The 21681-nt window shown below is 42.7% G+C and overlaps 2 protein-coding genes across 4 annotated transcripts in view; one reads left to right on the top strand and one right to left on the bottom strand.

The window, feature by feature from the left end:
- SPCS3 (signal peptidase complex subunit 3) overlaps positions 1 to 4860 on the bottom strand; it is a 30848-nt gene extending 25988 nt beyond the window's left edge. The window contains exons 1-2 of one of the 2 annotated variants that reach the window (XR_003852967.1): positions 4572 to 4860; positions 1221 to 1294 (exon numbers count right to left, since the gene is read on the bottom strand). Coding sequence is in view for 1 of the 2 variants with exons in the window: in XM_029579337.1 (XP_029435197.1) it covers positions 1221 to 1294; positions 4572 to 4714 (217 nt within the window). In the remaining variant the exon portion in view is untranslated. The remainder of the gene's footprint in view (positions 1 to 1220; positions 1295 to 4571) is intronic. The other variant, XM_029579337.1, reaches the window with a different exon arrangement.
- A 513-nt stretch (positions 4861 to 5373) lies between these two features.
- The window catches only part of ASB5 (ankyrin repeat and SOCS box containing 5), a 216665-nt gene continuing 200357 nt past the window's right edge, over positions 5374 to 21681 (top strand). The window contains exon 1 of one of the 2 annotated variants that reach the window (XM_029579143.1): positions 5374 to 5532. In XM_029579143.1, coding sequence (XP_029435003.1) covers positions 5427 to 5532 — 106 coding nt within the window. In that variant the 5' untranslated portion in view covers positions 5374 to 5426. Of the gene's footprint in view, positions 5533 to 14285; positions 14538 to 21681 lie in introns of those variants that run through there. The other variant, XM_029579056.1, reaches the window with a different exon arrangement.

Below are 21681 nucleotides of genomic sequence, written 5' to 3'. Positions count from 1 at the left end.
TAGTCTACTATTCCAAAGCTCTAGGAGAGTGCATGGATTGCAAGCTGATTAATGGCTCTTATCTTATTCTGTGCTGAAAAAAACCAACACATTTTCTGTCTCAGTATCAGCCTCCTGCAGTACTCTTTGCTGATCTTTTCTCTCAGTACCATATGCCGAATTTTTCTACCTTCTTCTACTCCTAAGTATTTATATACACCTTCCTGTTCCAAGTCCTTTATATTGCAATCTTTACTATGGGAGATATTTTCAGTTTTGCTTAGTTTTCCTTTAAATAAGGTTGTCCAAACCAAATGTCACCTGATGTCATCTGAGAAACCCTCCATTACTCAGAGTTGTTTTGCTAAATGACTATCACAGGATCTGTAAAGTTTCAAGTCATCTACAAACAGGTGAGATGTCACTGGTTACGGGATGATAGCTCTAAGATTAAGGATAATTCTATAGCTGAGGAGTTAGAATACTCGATGGATTAAATGCCAAAGTCATAACAGTGACGGGGAATCTCCCCAAAATATTCTGTATACGATCTTAAATGTTAGAGATGATATATTGCTATCCTCATAATTCCGATAATTCAGATGGAGTGTAGTCTGCCATATTTTCATGGTGAACCAGATATACTTGATCAATGCAGGGCTTACTTAATACATTTCAAGACAATCTATTATCTAAGTGTGCCCTTTCGCCCTCCCTCCTCCCAATCACTTTCTGCTGACAGTCCTATTAGCTTCATGCGGCTTTCAGTCACTTTGAGCCATGCAGTTCCAATACTCCCCCATTTCTTAGCACTTAACCATAAGAACAGCATGGGAATATAGGTTCCATGTGGCTCAAACTTCCTAAGACCTGGGCAGAGCCCAGTGTCAGCAGCAAAAAGCTACCACATTCTATGCGTTCTATCTTCTCCCCCAGAAAAGATGCAGGTCCAGGATTGGAGCTGTGACTCAGTCGTCAGTGTCCCATAATCCAGTACTGGATCGCAACCCTGAGTTTGAAAAATACTCAGCTAGCTAATGCTTCTGTATATTTTATCCATCACGCACCTTGGAAACATGATCCTATTTCATCATTTTTGTGAATGCCTTAACAAATGCTTACAGGCTATGCAATTTTAGGGGTCACATGCAATATGAGATATCATGCTGGATACATGGTAAGGATCTCGCCTTCACAAAAAAAATTAAATCTCCAGTAAAGTCTATTTTCAAAAAGGATATCTGCAGTAATATCGAATGTAATGAATCCCAGATCACTTCTTTCTCTAGGTCCAGTGAAATCTTCTACATTTTTCCTAGGAATAAATTTCTTTTAAAATAATGCTTTTCCAAATCCCTACAAAAACATCCTTATTGTAAGCACATGTAGGAAGAAAGAATTTAAAACAAGTGAAAAGCTATATATAATAGTTTCTGGGGACAAATTCAAAAAGTTCATATCAATTCTCACACACAACATGTTTTAAAAGTACTAAATTAATTTTAAAAGGGTCCAGTTTGTTTCTAGCCTGCTTGAAGAATTATACAATATGCACAATGTGAAGAAATTGCTTTAGTGATTTGTAGTTATACAGGCATAAAATCTATATATGATCAAGACCCAAAACATACAGCATTTTCTTCTGCTCAACAGCTTTCAAGTCGGAATGCCATTGTCTCAGTGGTTCTCAACCTTTTTCCCATGACAGACCATGCTCATGTGTGACACACTGCTCATTACAATTCACGGCAGAAATAAAAAATAAAGGCCCAGTATTATTTTTTATTGTTAAGAATGACACAAGGGAAAGATACATATACTGTCTGAACAGAAATTGCATAAATAGTAAACATCCTACACCTACACCAAAACAGCACCAATTTCCAGTATTCAAACAGTAAGAAAAAGGCAACACTGAAAATAAACACCAGGCCTTAAGACATCAATACACCTCCTATTAGGAAAACTGAACAAGCCAGGCTACTATAGAGCCCTACACAGAAACTACACGCCAGCAGAAAACCTCACCTGAATTACATGTGCTGACCCTCACCTAACAAAGAATAAAGAGACCAAAACGCATAACTAGACACATGCAGACAAAAACTGGAAACTGCAACAAGCCAGGGTCTTTGTATGCAGTGTAACAAAGGAAAAAGAGAAACATCACCAGTCCTTCTAAAACAAATTAAGAAATATAAAATCAATAGCAGCAAAACCATACTAACAAAAAGAACAGATTATTTCGAAATAGCTGATCAATGGAATATCCAATAATTAAAAACTCATAAAAAATTTCTAGATACCAATAAAATATTTCAAAATAGCAGACACAAAGGCCCAATAATGAAAAATAATAAGGATACAAAAAATGTTTTGCTCTGCATACCTGGGAACCTTTGATATCCAGGTGGCCTGAGATTGTTTTGAATTAGCAGGAGGGATGGTTTGCTTGCAACTTTCTCCTCTCTCTCTCTCTCACTGGCTCTCAATCACTCACATATACACATGCTTTTTCTCTCTCACCTATATAGGCTCTTAATTACACATATGCTGTTTTTTCACGCTTACACATACCGGCTTTCGATCGCACACATACATGCTGTCTTTCTCTCACACACAGACTCTCATTAACATGCTTACGCACATGCGTTCTCTCTTCCTCTCATTTACACACAGGCTCTCAATCACATACTCACATGCTCCCTCACCTAAACCAGATCTCAATCACACACAGACACACATGGTCTCTCTTTTACTTATACACACAGGCTCTTAGTCATACATATACATGATATCTCTCACACACAAATGATCTCAATCACACATGCATACTCTTTCATACAAACAGGTTTTCAACCACAAACTTACACATACAGGTTCTCAGTCATGCATTTCCATTCATGCTCTCTCTCACACACAGGCTCCTAATCATACACATACTCTCTTTCACATATACAGGCCTCAATCATTCACATTCATGTTGTCTCAATCACACAGCACCTCAAATACATATGCTTGCTCATTCACTAACCCTCCCCCCACCCGAACTAGAGATAGCAGCAGCCTCCTCCACCTTCAACCCTAAAGAAGCAGCAACCTCCTTCACTTTCAGCCCTCGTGGAGAAGGAGTCCCATCAGCCGCAGAGCTTGATGTTGTTCTTCGTTTTTCTCCGAGCCATGCTGCTCATTCCTCAGGCTGGGCCTCTCTTCTCTTCTTCGGACCGATGCTGCCTACACTAGCATGGTCTCTTCTTCCTGCGCACACCCCCGCTGCTCACCACTTCCTCTTCTGGGCTGCAGGGGGGGAGGGATGCGGGAAGAAGAGAGGATGCCGGTGCCGCTGACTCCAGCTGTCCTGCTGCGCTCCGCCCGGGCTATCAGCATTTTAAGCCCAGGCAGAAGACCTATTTTGCGTGGGTAGGGGGAGCAGCTGGGTCAGCGGGGGACCGGGAAGTGTGGCAACATACCTGCATGTTTGGCAACACACTAGTGTGTCGTGACACTCCGGATGAGAACCACTATACTAGATCAAGGCACTCATCTGAGGAGCCACAGAAATCACCTCAGGAATTCTCAACTGGAGGGAGGGACCATTAGGTATCACTGCAGAAAAGCGGAGCAACTCAAATCTCCACTCTAAATTTTGAAACAATCCCCAGTAGGGAAATGCATGTCCACCAGCTGCTGGAAACTGAGAATACTGGCAGGCTGTCACTGCCGGAGTATATATACTGTGATGCCAGTTTGCTCAGTCTCCATCTGCTGGTAGAGGTGCATAACCCACTGGTCCTGAATTCATCTGTCTGGGTGCTAGGAAATTATTATACATGAATTGCAAGTAAATTATGTGTATGTCCTAAGAGCTTAAAAATCTTCTTCTACTTTCTTTGTTTTCCTCCAGGTTCCCCTGCCAAGTTCGGAAATATTACAGACATATTAGTAATCATTTTTGGAAATGTATTTTGCATCTTAATTTGAGCAACTGTTAGTGAAAAACCATAGAACAAGCAGATTAGAGTCACTACACAAGTATAGTTCAAATAATCTTTAACAAATAAAATATCACAATAAAATATTTATAATGACCCATCTCTTTGCTTCAAACTATTAAACAAAGTCAACAACAAAAATGTGGTTTTTAGCAAGGAAACGGTTTAGTTCTACAGATAAGGAGTGAATGCTGACAGCTCCTTAAGCTGCTGCTCCCAGCATCGACAGCACTAGGAGGAGGGAGAAGGGCCGGGTCGGATTGTCGTGTTGCGTTTTCATTGGCGCTGGCAGCCGCAAGACCGGAAGAGGAAACGCACGCGCGCGCACACACAAACCCTGGAGCTGCTGTACCCTAAACATTAAAAAATTATTAAAGTGAGCGAGCACGATCCCTGCCCGCAGCATCAGGAAATAATTCGTCCCTCATGCCAAACCTTAACGCTCGTCTCTAGAGCAAGGTTGCTCAAAACCTTCTCATGGAAAACAAGGGCTCAATAATTAAAACCCCGACAGGAGCAGCGAGAGCAGGCAGCACGTGTCCCTCGAACAAGCCCCTCGCCTCCCCCTCCTCGTTCCTTAGGGCGCGGTGTGGTACTCACAGCATGACCCGCGAGATGTGCAGGTCCACCGGCACCACCCGCTCCTTGAATGCGGTAGTGATAAAGCAGCCGAAGGTGAGCGCCGCCATAACACTCAGCGAAAAGGCAAACAGCGAGTTTGCCCGAGAAAGCGCCGTATTCATGGCGAGTGAAAGAGGTGAAGCTGCCGGTGCCTTCTAGTTTTCTCGCTCCAAGCCCTTGACAGCGTCTCTCCCACTCCCACCATGCACCGCGCCACCATCCTGTTAGCTCCGCCTTACTTCCCCATCCCTTCTCTTTCCCTTACGTTCTAAAAAAAACTTTATTGACATTACAACTTACATGTGAGTGCAGAATTAATACATTAAAAAATAATTACTACATTCGGAAAAGAAATTGCAAAGTCCAAAGTTTTGGCGATAGTTTTGTACTGTCCTCTATTGCTGTGACTTAGCATATCTAGAGGGTTATTAGATGTAGGCAGCTGTTAGGGTTGCCATCTTTTCCTCAGCCTAAGTCTGACACTTAAAGGCTTGGTAAGAGAAAGCGCATGCTCATTTCCCTAAATTTGAATACATTTTCAATCCTGCCTGTTAACTTTCTTCCAGCAATGAAGGGGAGCCCTATCCTCAGCTGCTCTCTATGTAGTTCTCAACAGGTGTATCGCCACACTTCCCGGTCCCCAGCTGACCCAGCTGCTCCCCCTACCGCGCAAAATAGGTCCTCCGCCCGGGTTTAAAATGCTGATAGCCCGGGCGGAACGCGGCAGGAGAGCTGGAGTCAGCGGCACCGGCATGCTTGCCACCCTCCCCTTCCTCCTTGCGGCCCGGAAGAGGAAGGGGGGAGCAGCGGGTGCGTGCGCGGGAAGAAGAGACCATGCTAGTGCCCGAAGAAGAGAAGAGAGACCCAGCGCGGCTCGGAGAAAAACGAAGAACAACGTCAACCCCCGCGACCGATGGGATTCCTCCGCCAGGGTTGAAAGGCAAGGAGGTTGCTGCTGCCTTTAGGGTTGGAAGTGGAGGAGGCTGCTGCTGTCGCTAGTTCGGGCGGGGAGGGGTGAGTGAATGAGCAAGCATGTGTGTTTGAGGTGCTCTGTGTGTGTGTGTGAGTGAGACAGCATGTCTGTGAATGATTGAGCAACAATACAGATTAGACACCAAAGTAGTCCAAATAAAAACCCCTTTATTTGAGTGGAGACAAGTATTCTTACATGTGCCCGACTCTGGCCGAGTTTCGCCTGGCTTGGGGCTGCCTCAGGGGCTAAAACAAATATACCACATCTTACTAGATAAACGAAGCTTGACCGACGTGCCGCAAATGCGCAGTAGAGACCAGCTCTACCGCGCATGTGCGGGCGAGCACGTTGGTCTGAGCCAGCGTCAGAAAGAAAAAAAATGGCGGCGTCCAGTGGCAGCAGCGGGCGGCGGCGGTACCGGTAGCGAGCGGCGGCGGTACCGGCAGCGGGCGGCGACGGCGGTAGCGAGCGGCGGCGACGGCGGTAGCGGGCCGCGATGGCGGTAGCGAGCGGCGGCGACGGTGGTAGCGGGCGGCGGCAGCGGGCGGCGGTAGCGGCCAGTAGCGAGGGAGGGAGAAGAGAGAGAGAGAGGGAGGGACGGACTGAGTGGGAGGGAGGGACGGAGAGAGAGAGTGGGAGGGAGGGACTGAGGGGGAGGGACGGGGGGAGGGGACTGAGTGAGAGGGAGGGAGTGGGACTGAGTGAGAGGGAGTGGGACTGAGGGAGGGAGTGGGACTGGGAGAGAGAGGGAGGGAGTGGGACTGGGAGAGAGAGGGAGGGAGTGGGACTGAGTGAGTGAGAGGGAGGGAGAGAGGGATTGAGTGAGAGGGAGGGACTGGGGGGAGGGACTGAGAGGGAGGGGGGTACTGAGTGAGAGGGAGTGTGAGTGGGACTGAGGTGAGAGGGAGGGAGGGAGTGGGACTGAGGGGAGAGGACGGCGGGAGAGGGGAATGATTGAGAGTTGAGTGGGACTGAGTGATTGAGAGGGAGGGAGAGAGGGGGAGGGCGTGAGTGGAGTGAGTGAGACTGAGTGGGAGGGAGGGACTGCGTGAGAGGAGAGGGAGGGTGGGGGGGAGTGGAGGGAGGGAGGGAGGTAGGGGGTGGTGGGTGGGTGGTGAGAGTGAGGGGAGAGGAGAATGAGGGGGAGGTGAGAGACAGAGGGATGTAGGCCCGTTTTAACGGGTCTTAACGGCTTGTAAATAAATAAATATGTATTCTAACAACACAATAGCAAATTAAACCAACATTTAACAGGTACCAACAAATAAATCACAAATCACACTTGATAAAAATCAATTATAATAAAAAATAAAAATGCTTGCTAAATTAAAACAATACATTTACCTGTATGAAGAGGTTCTCTTTTTTTATATGTCAACAATTCGCTTATGGTAAAACCTTCAATTATCTAATGGTCTGAAAATACATAAATGGTAATTCTGAATATGATTATTATCTAATACACAATATACCTGATTAACCTAACAAATATGCTAATTAACACCAACTTAATATATGTACAGCAAATATGAATTCGGACTGTCACAGTGTAACTTAATAAATCCAGATAGAATGTTGAAAAATCTATGTAATACTATGTCTTAAAAAATTCCTTTAAGATAATCATATAAGAAACAAGCACAGGCTACTATATGGAGCAAACTTTTAAATGCTCCATATAAATTCAATAAGGACATTAATTATGCAATCATAAAACAAATTATGCAATCATAAAAAAATGTTATACTTCAAACTAAAAGCGTGCACTGCTCTGATACTGTTCACATTATATAAAAAATTCTTTGAATAATAAACATAATTCTTAATGAAAAACCGAATGTATCAGTCTATATTATTGCAACAGTGCGTGAAATCAAGTGCAATGTTATACATAGGGTACTAACAAAACCTTAAATGTGTGATAAAATGCTCACTTTGTAATTCAAAAGATGCTAGAATGTATTCTACACTAGTTTGAATTAATTATTTACTCCGAATGTCAAAATGCCGTGGCAGAATTTACTAGCAAAGAACGGAACACCCAACTGACAATGTGCAAGACAAAAAATTAATTGAATATTACAAATACCGAAAATATTACGCTAACATAAACTAAAAAGTGTCGCTGTGAAATAAACTTAGATTGGCGACCACTAAGCGTGTTTGCCGGACTATATTTTTTTGCAGTCGTGCATTCAATGACATGCTGGCATATATAAATAAAATATGTAATGCTTTCCTTATATCGCAGGGACATTAAATTATATAATGCACTTCTATATATTTTTTAATTATTTATATGCGATGAGGATCGGGGTAACACAGCGAAATTTTACCGGCAAAGCATAGAACTACAAACTAACGCTATCAGAGGCAAAAACTTTTGTATTAAATATTTGCGAATAATTCAATATAAGTACCTTATTTAAAATTTATATAAATTTTACAATTCTTTTTTTATTGATAACTCAAATTCCAAAACGGTGTAAAAACTCAGTCGGCATAAGCTGAGTGCAACAATTATCGCTAAAGCAACATATGCATACCAAAAAGAGGTGTACCTTATGCTAATAAGCATGTATATCGCGAGTTACACTATTAGCCCAATAGACAGGCCTGAGAGAGAGAGAGAGTATCCCTATGGGAGGCCCATCTAGTAACTCGAGGTGAGGGTTAAGTATTAGTGTAGGGTTAGGGGCCACTTTCACATTCAACAGGAGACGTACGAACAGAACAGTGGTCTCTTGTGAAGATTTGATGACCTACGGAGTAAGGAAACTCACTCAAAGATGAGATTTGTGCAATGTTCTCTCAACCTAGCTTGATGGACTCTCTACCTGGGTAACAACAAGCTAGGTGGAGAGAACACTGCACAAATCTCATCTTACAGATCTTTGTGTTGTCTAGGGGCCTGGTAAGTGTGTGCCTTCTTTGCCCATTATGGCTTCTGCATTTCCTTCTTATCTGAGTCCAGTGCTTTTCTCACTGGAAGAAAAAAAAAGTGAATGGTTAAGGGAGGAAGTGTTTTTAAGGTTGGACTTAACTGTTTTAGTGTTTAATTAGTTGTTCCTAGTTGACTTTTGCAGGAATACTGACAGGCTGATATTAGTACAGGGCTATATGAGTGTGACATCAGCGAATCAGTTGATCTGTTTCCATCTGCTGGTGGGAGTGCTTAACCCACTTGTATGGACAGGCCTGCCCGTCCTATAGGAAAGGAAATTATCAGGTAAGTCATAATTTCACCTTCTGGGCTAAGTGCAGTTGGTACATAACTCTGTAGTTTTATCCCTCAAATACCTAGTTTTATAAGCTTGGTTTACCACAATTCTTGAATTCTTCAAAGTGGTGTACAATCTGAAATAAATATCTAAAATCATTAATATACACAATATATCATAATACTATAATACTCAATGCCCTCAGTTTCCTGCTGCAAATTTTTCAAGATTCAGTGGCAGAGTTAACAAATTATTTGGCAATTATGTAACAGATTTGCATAATTGTGCATGTATTTGCATAGGAATTAATGTAAATACTTTTATAAAAATAAAGTGACTGAGTGAGGATCTGAGTAAACTTGGGGAATGCAGGCTGAAGAATCAGAAGAATCTTTGTGCCCTAAAGATAGATTGGTCAAACTGGTTATTTCCTTCACATGCGCATGTTTTAAAATATGCTCACTTGCACTGTAAAAGCTAACAAGTCATAAGTAAAGATACGCTAATAATGTTTCCTCACTTAAAATTAGGAGTACAATGCATGCACTAGGCTTATTTTAAATACTACATGCACACTTGCACTGATTATTTAAAATTCCAGCATATATGTGCTTCTGCCTACATATATGCATGCGCACTTGTTATGACTATGGCTGCTGTGCAGCCTCCTCATGAGCAAGCTCCCCTGGCCGGCACGGTCTGTCCTACCTATCTGCTCCATGTCCCAAACTCACTATTTAACCCTGCCTAGCCCATGCCTCTGTGCTTCGGCATCGAGTTCCCTTGGGCTCCCTGCTTTAGCCTCCTGTTACTTCCTGCACGCCTCCCGGCTTCTCTTTACCTGTCTTGCTCCGTGGCCTTGGGCCCCTGCTCTTCCTGTCCTGTAGCTTTCCGCCTTGCCTGCTTCATTGTGCCCCTCTGTTCCTGATTCCCTCCTTGTTGCTGTCCTACTTCCCCCTGCTTCCTTGCCTCGCTGCCTTTGGGCTTTTGTGTTTTCTGTTCAGTGTAAGTCTTATCTTGGTTTGTCTAGTCCAGTCATTGTCAGTCCTGCTCTCCCTGGTTCTCTCATCCAGCTCACACTTACCTACATTCAGTCTCATGCTTACCTGCACGCTATCCTGATTCCACCCATACCTACACTCAGTTCCTGTGTACAGACTACGCTTACCTGAACTCACATCCACATATACGCCCTTGCTGTTTCAGTGTTTCCAGAAGTTTACCCTTACCCCCACGCACCTTGTTCTACAGGCTCCTCCCAGCCAGCACCCGGCACCAGAGGCTCCTCCCAGCCAGCACCCGGCACCAGAGACTCTTTCCAGTCAGCACCCGGCACCAGGGACTTCTATCATCTTCCCAGCACCAAAGACTCTTTCCAGTCAGCACCTGGATCAATAGACTCAACCAGCCTTACCTCATATTCTGCTGTGGCTCCTACTCGCCTGTTCTGAGTCACCCCTGCAGTTGGGGTTCACCACACCTGGCTATCGCCCAACTGTAACAGCACTTCTTTTAAAGTTACTGTGCCTATGTACAGTGATGTAACATATTGTAGTGAAATATTACATTTGATTTAAGTTTATTTTAGGGGTGCACAATGTTCAATTTGCCCTCAAATGCATGTCGCAGTTGAATATTATTAAGATGACGAGTTTGGTGTTCGTGTAATCTTGTATAGGTGAGGATGGGCTGGACAATTTAGTGTTTGATTATGTGTATTGTGATTTTTAATTGATGTGTCATTTACTTTTGTTTGTGATTTTATTATGTATGTTGATATTATAAATTATGTTAGGCAACTGATTTGGGTTGGATGGTCATGATTAATAAGATTTTTAAGACAGAATCATTAAACATTGGAGCTGTATTCATCATCGGAGAATGGAAGCTGCTTTAGTTTCTCATTGTTCTGTGGCTAAACATACGTTTGAAGATCTTAGGTTTTCTGTGCTTGAGAAACCCCTCGCACTGTAGATACAGGGCCATGCAGATGATACAAAAACCCCTCGCACTGTAGACACAGGGCCGTGCAGAAACCCCTCGCACTGTAGACACAGGGCTGTGCAGATGATACAAAAATATTTGAGGTGGTGATATGCATGCAAATCTGTCTCATAAATATTTGTTGTGGATATCCTGAAAATCTGGTCTCTTTGTGGCTCTTGAGGACCATAGTTGGATACCCCTGCTCTAGGGTGTACATATTTGCTCTTTAAGTCTTTCTTTGTGGTATCATAAGAACATGCCATACTGGGTCAGACCAAGGGTCCATCAAGCCCAGCATCCTGTTTCCAACAGTGGCCAATCCAGGCCATAAGAACCTGCCAAGTACCCAAAAACTAAGTCTATTCCATGTTACCGTTGCTAGTAATAGCGGCTATTTTCTAAGTCAACTTAATTAATAGCAGGTAATTGACTTCTCCAAGAACTTATCCAATCCTTTTTTTAAACACAGCTATACTAACTGCACTAACAACATCCTCTGGCAGCAAATTCCAGAGTTTAATTGTGCATTGAGTAAAAAAGAACTTGCTCCGATTAGTTTTAAATGTGCCACATGCTAACTTCATGGAGTGCCCCATAGTCTTTCTATTATCCAAAAGAGTAAATAACTAATTCACATCTACCCGTTCTAGACCTCTCATAATTTTAAACACCTCTATCATTTTCCCCCTCACCCATCTCTTCTCCAAGCTGAAAAGTCCTAACCTCTTTAGTCTTTCCTCATAGGGGAGCTGTTCCATTCCCCTTATCATTTTGGTTGCCCTTCTCTGTACCTTCTCCATCGCAATTATATCTTTTGTGAGATGCGGCGACCGGAATTGTACACAGTATTCAAGGTGCGGTCTCACCATGGAGCGATACAGAGGCATTATGACATTTTCCGTTTTATTCACCATTCCCTTTCTAATAAATCCCAACATTGTTTGCTTTTTTGACTACCGCAGCACACTGAACCGACGATTTCAATGTGTTATCCACTATGACGCTTAGATCTCTCTCTTGGGTTGTAGCACCTAATATGGAACCTAACAGTGTGTAACTATAGCATGGGTTATTTTTCCCCATATGCATCACCTTGCACTTATCCACATTAAATTTAATCTGCCATTTTGATGCCCAATTTTCCAGTCTCACAAGTTCTTCCTGCAGTTTATCACAATCTGCTTGTGCTTTAACTACTCTGAATAATTTTGTATCATCTGCAAATTTGATTATCTCACTCATATTTCTTTCCAGATCATTTATAAAGTGGTCATAGGGTAGTCAAAAAACAGACTTCAGGCTGGACTTTGGCAAAATAGTTTATAAATCTCTTTGGCCTAGAACCACTATCACTGGAGGAGGGGTGTATTGCCACGGTTGTGGGCTTCTCCCAGAAAAAAGCGTATTGCAGCTATATGGTGCTTTGTTTTATCTCACAGCAAAGCAATGCAGGGCAAAACAATGTGGCTAGCGGTTCTCTGGGTGCGAGGGTGGCCCCAATCTCATTGGACTGCCATCGCCTGCCCCTAAGTGAACTTAATAGCAGGTAATGGACTTCTCCTCCAAGAACTTATCCAATCCTTTTTTAAACACAGCTATACTAACTGCACTGACCACATCCTCTGGTAATAAATTCCAGAGTTTAATTGTGCATTGATATTATTACTTGGATAAAATGAAAGGTCCATACATTAGAGATCAATTCACTCCTGACAATTTTGAGCTTCAGATAATGAATGGCAACCAAATATGTTTTCTTAAATATCTATTGGCCATTACCCAGGAAATTTTTCCCCTGTTCTATCTTTCTTCCCATCTTACTTCATCCCAATTATTGCAGAAACAGTTCTTAGCTGGGCTCCTTCAGAAACCCAGTAGTCATGGACTCTGTCTGACCATTAGGTGTCACCATTACACAATAACTATGACCCTCTGTCCTCCAGGGACTGTGAATTAAACTGTCCTGACCATGTTACCTGTGACTTGGGGCCTGATCACCAAAGGATTTTTTTTCCCTCAGGTTCTAAGCATAGACACAAAATAGGCCCTTTAAAAATGATAAGATACCATTGATGAATCAGGTCCAATATATTAGATTATTTATTTAAAAGTATTTCTTACCCCTCCATAAAAACAGTTCAGGACAAGGTACAGTGTAAACATATACAATAATTCATAATATAAAAACAGAAGCAAACAAAATAGCTTACATATGTAAAAGGCTATCATGAAACAGCACAAGTAGATTCTATGATAAAAGAAATCATACCAGCTCATTGAAGGCCAACTTAAATAAATAAATAGATGTTACTGAGCAAGAAGTTCTTAAGAAAAAAAGTAATAAATAGAAAAGAAGTACTCTCGTGTTATCGCTAAGTGGGCCATTCAGGGGGAGGGGATGTCAAGCAAAAATTGACTTGCAGAATGAAGGGCACATGGTGGGATATGGATCAGTAAACTCAATTTTATCCATAGGCAGGATACATTGCAGAGAAGTATGGGCCAGATTTTAGTACCTACGCGCGGGCGTAGATTTGTGCGTGCAACCCGGCGCACACAAATCTACGCCCAATTTTATAACATGCGTGCACAGCCGAGCACATGTTATAAAATCCAGGGTCAGCACACGCAAGGGGGTGCACATTTGTGTACCTTATGCGTGCTGAGCCCTAGGGGAGCCTCGATGGCTTTCCCTGTTCCCTCCGAGGCCGCTTCGAAATTGGAGCGGCCTCGGAGGAAACTTTCCTTCTGCCCCCCACCTTCCCCTACCTAACCCCCCCTGACCTTTGTTTTAGAAGTTGGGCCTGCCTCCGGGCAGGCGTAGGTTGCACGCGCCAGCCGAGTGGCCCTACGAAGGCCTCTGGCCACGCCCCGCCCCTTTTTTCAAGTCCCGGGACATACGTGCATTCCCGGGGTTTGCGTGTGTCGCCGGGCCTATGCAAAACAGGCTCGGCGCACGTAACCCCCCTGCGCGCGTAAATCCACCTGGATTTACGCGTGCAGGGCTTTTAAAATCTACCCCTATATGTATAATCATTGCATTCTTGTATTGGATACAATAAGTGACTGGTAACCAGTGTAAAGATTTGAGAATTTAAAAATTGAACTGGAGCATAAGGCTACAAAATAGAGACTATAGGGTGTAAAAGGAAGAAAAGAATATTGAAAGAAACAAGCTTTGTTAGAGATAAAGATAAATTTAGCATGTAATACCTAAGAACTATTCTGTGTACTTATGGTCTGTGAAAAACAGCAAGCATTTTGCACTTGCAGAAAACACAGTCTTAACTTTTGATAGGCCCGAGAAAATGTCTCCATTCTGTGTAGTGGGGAAAAATGTGTTGCTTCCATTACCCTCACCAGCCCCTGAGATGCTTATAGTGAATGCAGTGTAAGTCCATACAGTATAAATAATTATTCTCATATGCTGAGCCGCAGGCATCATGACCGCCTGATATCCTCTTTCCCTAAAGCCAGCTGTTCGGGGGAGCGTCTGCCCAGAGCCATGTGATCTCACCAACACATTTGCAGACTTGTTCCTGAACACGGGCAAAGACTCTCGTGCAACAATGACAGTGCTAGAGGAAAATCGGCCTTTCGCCCAGCAACTCTCCAATGTCTACTTCACTATATTTGCTCTGTTCTGTTTTAAATTGTTTGTGAAAATCAGCCTTGCCATACTGAGTCATTTCTACATTGTGAAAGGAAACCGTAAAGAGGCAGCACGGATAGCTGCAGAGTTTTACACAGTCACTCAAGGGCAAGGTAGGTGTCTTAATCTTTGCCCACTCTGCTTTCCTTACTGTTTTACTCTGGTTTCTGTTGATTATTTAACTGGAATACTTTCTTGATTTCTAAATAATAAATTAGGTCACCTGCAAGGCTCCAGTTTGTAGGTTTGCAAGCTTGAATTAGCCTATATTTTAGTGCTGATTGATGTTTGTGTATAGATCATTCCATTCTTCTCAGTCATTTGGCAGAAGTTTCTTTTTTCCTTTAATAGCAACTCTCGTGCATGAAACGGCAGGCCAATTGTATTGTAACCCTTCTTGCAGTTAATAGGAGTGTCACCCCATTCATGCTTTGGCACCTCTATGGAGAGAAAATGTTTTGCAAGTCCCTCATGAGTAGGAAATTCAAAAGTCACAGGATAGGAGGCGATGTCCTACTGCTTTTTGTTAACTAGTTAAAAAATAGGAAACAGAGTTGGACTAAATGATCAGTTTTCCCAATGGAGAGATCATCCCAATTCAGAAAAGATATAGTGGAATTAGAAAAAGTACAGAAAAGGGCAACAAAAATGATAAAGGGGATGGAAGGCTCCTGTATGAAGGAAGGCTAAACAGATTAGGGCTCTTCAGCTTGAAGAAGAGATGACCGAGAGGGGATCTAATAAAGTTTATAAAATCATGACTGGAATGGAACAGGTATTTAATCTTTCAAACAGTATTAAGATAGGGGATGCACCATGAAATTAAAAAGTAGCAGTGAAATTTAAAACAAATTGTAGAAAAATCTTTTTTTTTTTTTACTCCATGCATAATCAAGCTGTGGAATTTGTTGCTGGAGGATGTGTTCAAGGCAACTAGCATAGCGGGGTTTAAAATGTGTTTGACAAGTTCCTGGAGGAAAAGGCGATAAACAGCTTAATCCTAGGAGTGAGCAACAAGGAATGGATCTGATCTTTGGGATTTGCTGAGTACTTCCTACCAATTTGGATTGGCCATGATCGGAGACAGGATGTTGGGCTCAATGGACCTTTGTTCTGACCAAACATGGCACATTTTATGTTCTTGTGCTAAATATTTGGTAAATATGTGGTAAATATTTATAACATACATCACTAATGGGAGTGTTACATCTGAAAAGCTGATAGTGATTCTAAGTAACTATTGGTTGTCTAAGGTGTTATAGCAGAGCTTTGTTTCAGTGGGTACTTGCTGGTATGGAGTACCAGCACCTTTTTCCTCCAGCTGCTTGATTTACCCTGTGGGCCTTCAAAAATATGCATTTTGTATGTCAGTACTGACACCTTTTTTTTCCCAGAAAAAAATCACTGGGTTATGGTATTTAAAACCCTTTGCCATTACAGAAAGGAGTTTATTACAGGAGACTGCATATCTAGATGTGAAAGTTCGTGTCAAAAGAGATATGTTGTAACATAGAGGGCCAGATATACTAAGCATTTTTCCTATAGACACAATGCAAAAAAGCTTGAAACCATAAAGGTAATTTAAATTTCAAAAAATGTTTGGATACAGTGGGTGTGTTGATGTGATAATCTGTAGCAGTGTGCAGTAAAATTCCACTAGATAATAAGGAAGAAAGAGACAAACAGACAAGAAAGAGGTAACATACAGGTTGAACAGTTACTGCCAGAAATAGAAAAATAAAACACTGTAAAATTGTTTTTAAAGTCTAGAATGTTGATATTCAGAGAGATCAAAGTAAATAGATTTTGATTTACAGTAATATGACAAAGTACAAGTTTATTATCATGATTTTGTATAAAGCATAGCAGATGAATGGAACAATTGTATACATTAGAAAGTGTAAGAATTCATTTTAACTAAAATTATTTTCAATTGATGAGAAAACACTAACACATGGAGAATAACAAAGATTTTTGGAACCTATTTGAAACTTTGAGGTCAATATTCAAAAGGTATGTCTGGGTAATATTTGTTGCTACCTGGAAAAAAAACCCCAAGATATTAGTATTTTCCCCCACTCCCCATGTACAAGGAGGCATCACTAGGAGCATTCGCAGGGCAGGGTTCCAGTATATTCAGCGCTATCAAGTCAAAGTTATCCAGGTAACTCTGGTAAGCCAAATAACTGTCCTAAAGTTATCAGGATATGTAGAGAAAAAAAAAAAAAGTAGAGAGCCAGAGGCACCTCAATCCCCCACTCTACCATCTGCATAATTAAAATAAACTGTAGCAGGCTGAGCAGCAACCAATTCCCCCCCTTCTTCCCCATGATAAAAACACTGTAGCAGGCCAATCCATGCCAATCCCTCCCCCAATTCCCTGCCTTTAAAAATGTGCAAGGACAAATCCCCAACCCCATTCCTGAACCCCCCAAAAGTGTCCAGGAAGTTCAGCAGAAGGAGAATAGACTCCTACCTCCTCCTGCTGGGCTGAATATTAAGTGCTGGGGCTGCTTGATGGTTCTTACTACTTAATGTTCATTTATTCACTTCACTCTGAATAGACCAATCCCCATTCAGAACGGTATTGAATGTCATTTGGTCTCTTCCTTATCAATGAGTTCTGAAAGGGAATTGATCCCTTCACCAATGGGTAAGAGTCTCTCCTCCTTCCACAGGGCTTCCTGGACACTTTCGAGGTGAGGAGGATTTGTCTCATCTCTTTTTTTAAGGTAGGGGATAGGAAGGACTGGCATCGTTAGGCCCACTACAGTTTGCTTTTATCCTGGGAGGTGGGAATTGGTTATCTTTCAGCCTGCTATAGTTTTGTTTTGTTTTTTGCCTTGGGGGGGGGGAGGATGGGAGGAAGGGGTATCCACGTATCCCTAGGTTGATATTGAAAAGTCTCCTAAGCGGTAAACTTACCCACATAATTTTATCCAATATATTCCATGGCACTTTTATCCAGATAAGTGCCACTAAATAACCAGGTAAATTAGCTTTTTTGAAAATTGCCTATCCTCATGCAGTTAAAAGGACACGCGTGGTTCCACAAGGTGCATACTTTCCCCTTCATTTTTATGGAGTTCCAAGAGTAGGGCTAGGCCATGGTTTGAGCTGGAAAAAGTATCCACAGAAAAATTTGAAATAAATTTCTGTGGATACTTTTTCCTTTGGGAATTTCAAAGGGAATTATATGTCTAGTTCCCATTTGAGAATTAGAATGTATAGCAGTGAATGATGTCATAGACTTAATTGGCATCTCAGAGACATGGTGGAAGGAGGACAACCAATGGAACAGTGCTATACCAGGGTACACATTATATTGCAATGACAGAGAGGAACACCCGGGAGGCGGTGTGGCGCTTTATGTCCGGGATGGCATAGAGGCCAACAGGATAAACATCCTGCATGAGACTAAATGCACAATTGAATCTTTATGGGTAGAAATACCTTGTGTGTCGGGGAAGACTATAGTGATAGGAGTATACTACCGTCCACCTGGTCAAGATAGTGAGACGGACAGTGAAATGCTAAGAGAAATTAGGGAAGCTAGTGCAGTAATAATGGGAGACTTCAATTACCCCAATATTGACTAGGTAAATGTATCATCGGTACATGATAGAGATTTAAAGTTCCTGGATGGAATACTTGACACTTTTATGGAGAAAGTGGTTCAGGAACCGACAAGAGAGGGAGCAATTTTAGATCTATTTCTCAGTGGAGCACAGAATTTGGTGAGAGGTAATGGTGGTGGGGCCGCTTGGCAATAGTGATCATAATATTTATTTATTTGTTTTTATTTACCAGTCAAATTTGAATTAATGACTGGAAGGGGGACAGTAAGCAAATCCATGACTCTCGTGCTAAACTTTCAAAAGGGAAACTTTGATAAAATGAGAAAAATTGTTAGAAGAAAACAGTAAGGAGAAGCTACAAAGGTAAAAAGTGTGCAAGAGGCGTGGTCATTGTTAAAAAAAAAATACCATCCTAGAAGCACAGTCCAGATGTATTCCATACATTAAAAAAGGTGGAAAGAACGGAAAACGATTACCGGTATGGTTAAAAGGGGAGGGGAAAGAAGCTATTTTAGCCAAAAGATCTTCATTCAAAAATTGGAAGAAGGATCAAACAGAAGAAAATAGGATAATGCATAATCATTGGCAAGTTAAATGTAAGACATTGATAAGACAGGCTAAGAGAGAATTTGAAAAGAAGTTGGTAGTAGAGGCAAAAACTCACAATAAAAACTTTTTAAAATATATCTGAAGTAGAAAGCCTGTGAGGAAGTCAGTTGGACCGTTAGATGATCGAGGGGTTAAAGGGGTACTTAGAGAAGATAAGGCCATCACGGAAAGATTAAATGATTTCTTTGCTTCGGTGTTTACTGAAGAGGATTTTGGGGAGGGACCTATACCGGAGAAGGTTTTCATGGGTAATGATTCAGATGGACTGAACCAAATCACGGTGACCCTAGAAGATGTGTTAGACCTGATTGACATACTGAATGAAGAGTAGTAAAGCACCTGGACAAGATGGTATACACCCCAGAGTTCTGAAGGAAATCAAAAATGAAATTTCAGACCTATTAGTAAAAATTTGTAACTTATCATTAAAATCATCTATTGTACCTGAAGACTGGAGGATAGCTAATGTAACCCCAATATTTAAAAAGGACTCCAGGGGCGATCTGGGAAACTACAGACCGGTTAGCCTGACTTCAATGCCAGGAAAAATAGTGGAAAGTGTTCTAAACATCAAAATCACAGAACATATAGAAAGACATGGTTTAATGAAACAAAGTCAGCATGACTTTACCCAAGGCAAGTCTTGCCTCACAAATCTGCTTCACTTTTTTGAAAGAGTTAATAAACATGTGGATAAAGGTGAACCGGGAGATGGAGTGTACTTGGATTTTCAGAAGATGTTTGAGAAAGTTCCTCATGAGAGGCTTCTAGCAAAAATAAAGTCATGGGATAGGTGGCGATGTCTTTGTGGAGTACAAACTGGCTAAAAGACAGGAAACAGAGAGTAGGATTAAATGGATAATTTTCTCAGTGGAAGGGAGTGGGCAATGGAGTGCCTCAAGGATCTGTATTGGGACCCTTTTCAATATATTTATAAATGATCTGGAAAGAAATACAATGAGTGAGGTAATCAAATTTGCAGATGATACAAAATTGTTCAGAGTAGTTAAATCACAAGCAGATTGTGATAAATTGCAGGAAGACCTTGTAAGACTGGAAAATTGGGCATCAAAATGGTAGATGAAATTTAATGTGGATAAGTGCACCATATAGGGAAAAATAACCCATGCGATAGTTACACAATGTTAGGTTCCATATTAGGTGCTGCCACCCAAGAAAGAGATCTAGGTGTCATAGTGGATAACACATTGAAATCGTCGGTTCAGTGTGCTGCGGCAGTCAAAAAAGCAAACAGAATGTTGGGAATTATTAGAAAGGGAATGGTGAACAAAACGGAAATGTCATAATGCCTCTGTATAGCTCCAAGGTGAGACCGCCCTTGAATACTGTGTACAATTCTAGTCGTGGCATCTCAAAAAAGATATAATTGCGATGGAGAAGGTACAGAGAAGGGCGACCAAAATGATAAGGGGAATGGAACAGCTCCCCTATGAGGAAAGACTAAAGAGGTTAGGACTTTTCAGCTTGGAGAAGAGACATCTGATGGGGGATATGATAGAGGTGTTTAAAATTATGAGAGGTCTAGAAATTATCATTAATTTACATTTTTAAGTCACCTACTTCCCATCTGGGACTGCAGGTTATGTACAGCATACTCATTAACAATACGCTGAGGTAGATCTTAAATAAGTACGCCAGATTTTATAAGATACGCGCGTAGCCGCACGTATCTTATAAAATCCGGGGTCGGCGCACGCAAGGCTGCGCAAAATCGGCAGCCTGCGTGCACTGAGCCGCGCAACCTGCCTCCGTTCCCTCCGTTCCCTCCGAGTCCCCCCACCTTCCCCTCCCTTCCCCTATCTAACCCATCCCCCCCCCCCACCTTTGTTGTGCAAGTTACGCCTGCCGCCTCGGCATTCCCCGGCACAGGCCGCAATGCTGGGGGACTCGGGACCGCCCTCCCGGCCTGCCCCTGAACCGTCGCCACGCCCCCAGACCCGCCCTGGACCGCCCCCTGAGCCCGGACATGCCCCCTCCCGCCCCTTTTACGAAGTCCCGGGACTTACGCGCGTCCCAGGGCTTTGCGCGCACCGGCGGCCTATGCAAAATAGGCGCGCCTGCACGCGTGCAGGGCTTTTAAAATCTAGCCCATAATGAACAAAGCAGGAAAAGATATAAATAATCAGGATAAAAGCTAAATCATAAAAACCACTGGTAGAAATAAGATGCTGGGCTTGATGGACCCTTGGTCTGAGTCAGTATGGCATGTTCTTATGCTCTTACCCATTAAAATTAAGATCTGTTGTTTCCAAACATCTTATAGTTGAGTGGAATTTGAACACATGGTAAAGTTGTATAATCATGCTGTTGAATGTTTAGGGCCGGATTTACGCGCGCAGGGCACTCGCGCGCCTATTTTGCATAGGCCACCGGCGCGCGCAAGTCCCGGGGCTTCGTTAAAGGGGTGGGGCGGGGGCGTGTCCGGGGCGGGACCGGGGGCGTGGCGCCGGCCCGGGAGCATGGTCGAGGCCTCCGGACCAGCCCCCGGGTTGGGTCATGGCGCGCGCAGATTTACGCCTGCTTTCAGCAGGCGTAAATCTGCCAACAAAGGGGGGGGGGGGGGTTAGGTAGGGGAAGGGAGGGGAAGGTGCGGGGGGGTGGAAATAAGTTCCCTCCGAGGCCGCTCCGATTTCGGAGCGGCCTTGGAGGGAACAGGCAGCGTGCGCCAGGCTCGGCACGCGCAAGTTGCACAAATGTGCACCCCGTTGCGCGCGCCAACCCCGTATTTTATAAGATACGCGCGGCTACGCGAGTATCTTATCAAATCCAGCGTACTTTTGTTCGCACTGGCGCAAATTTATAAAATCTACCCCTTAAAGTTTACTAAATAATGTTGGTGCTTGCATTAGTGCTAATGCACTTTGATAAATTGACCTCCAAAAGTGTTTTTTCTGTCTCTTCCCATGATAAACTCTTTCAAAACTTAAGTGTAAGATGTGAAATTACTGAAAACAGCATATTCTCTCAGACTTTCTCTTAATGCCTACATATAGCCCAATTAAAATAGCTTGCCAACTGGCTGATGGAGCGTTTAACCAGTAGATAAAAG

This window comes from Rhinatrema bivittatum, chromosome 1 (genome assembly GCF_901001135.1).
Source record: "Rhinatrema bivittatum chromosome 1, aRhiBiv1.1, whole genome shotgun sequence".
Classification (NCBI taxonomy): domain Eukaryota; kingdom Metazoa; phylum Chordata; class Amphibia; order Gymnophiona; family Rhinatrematidae; genus Rhinatrema; species Rhinatrema bivittatum.
The sequence above is the reverse complement of the archived record's forward strand: the minus strand, read 5'-3'. Positions and strand labels throughout refer to the sequence as shown.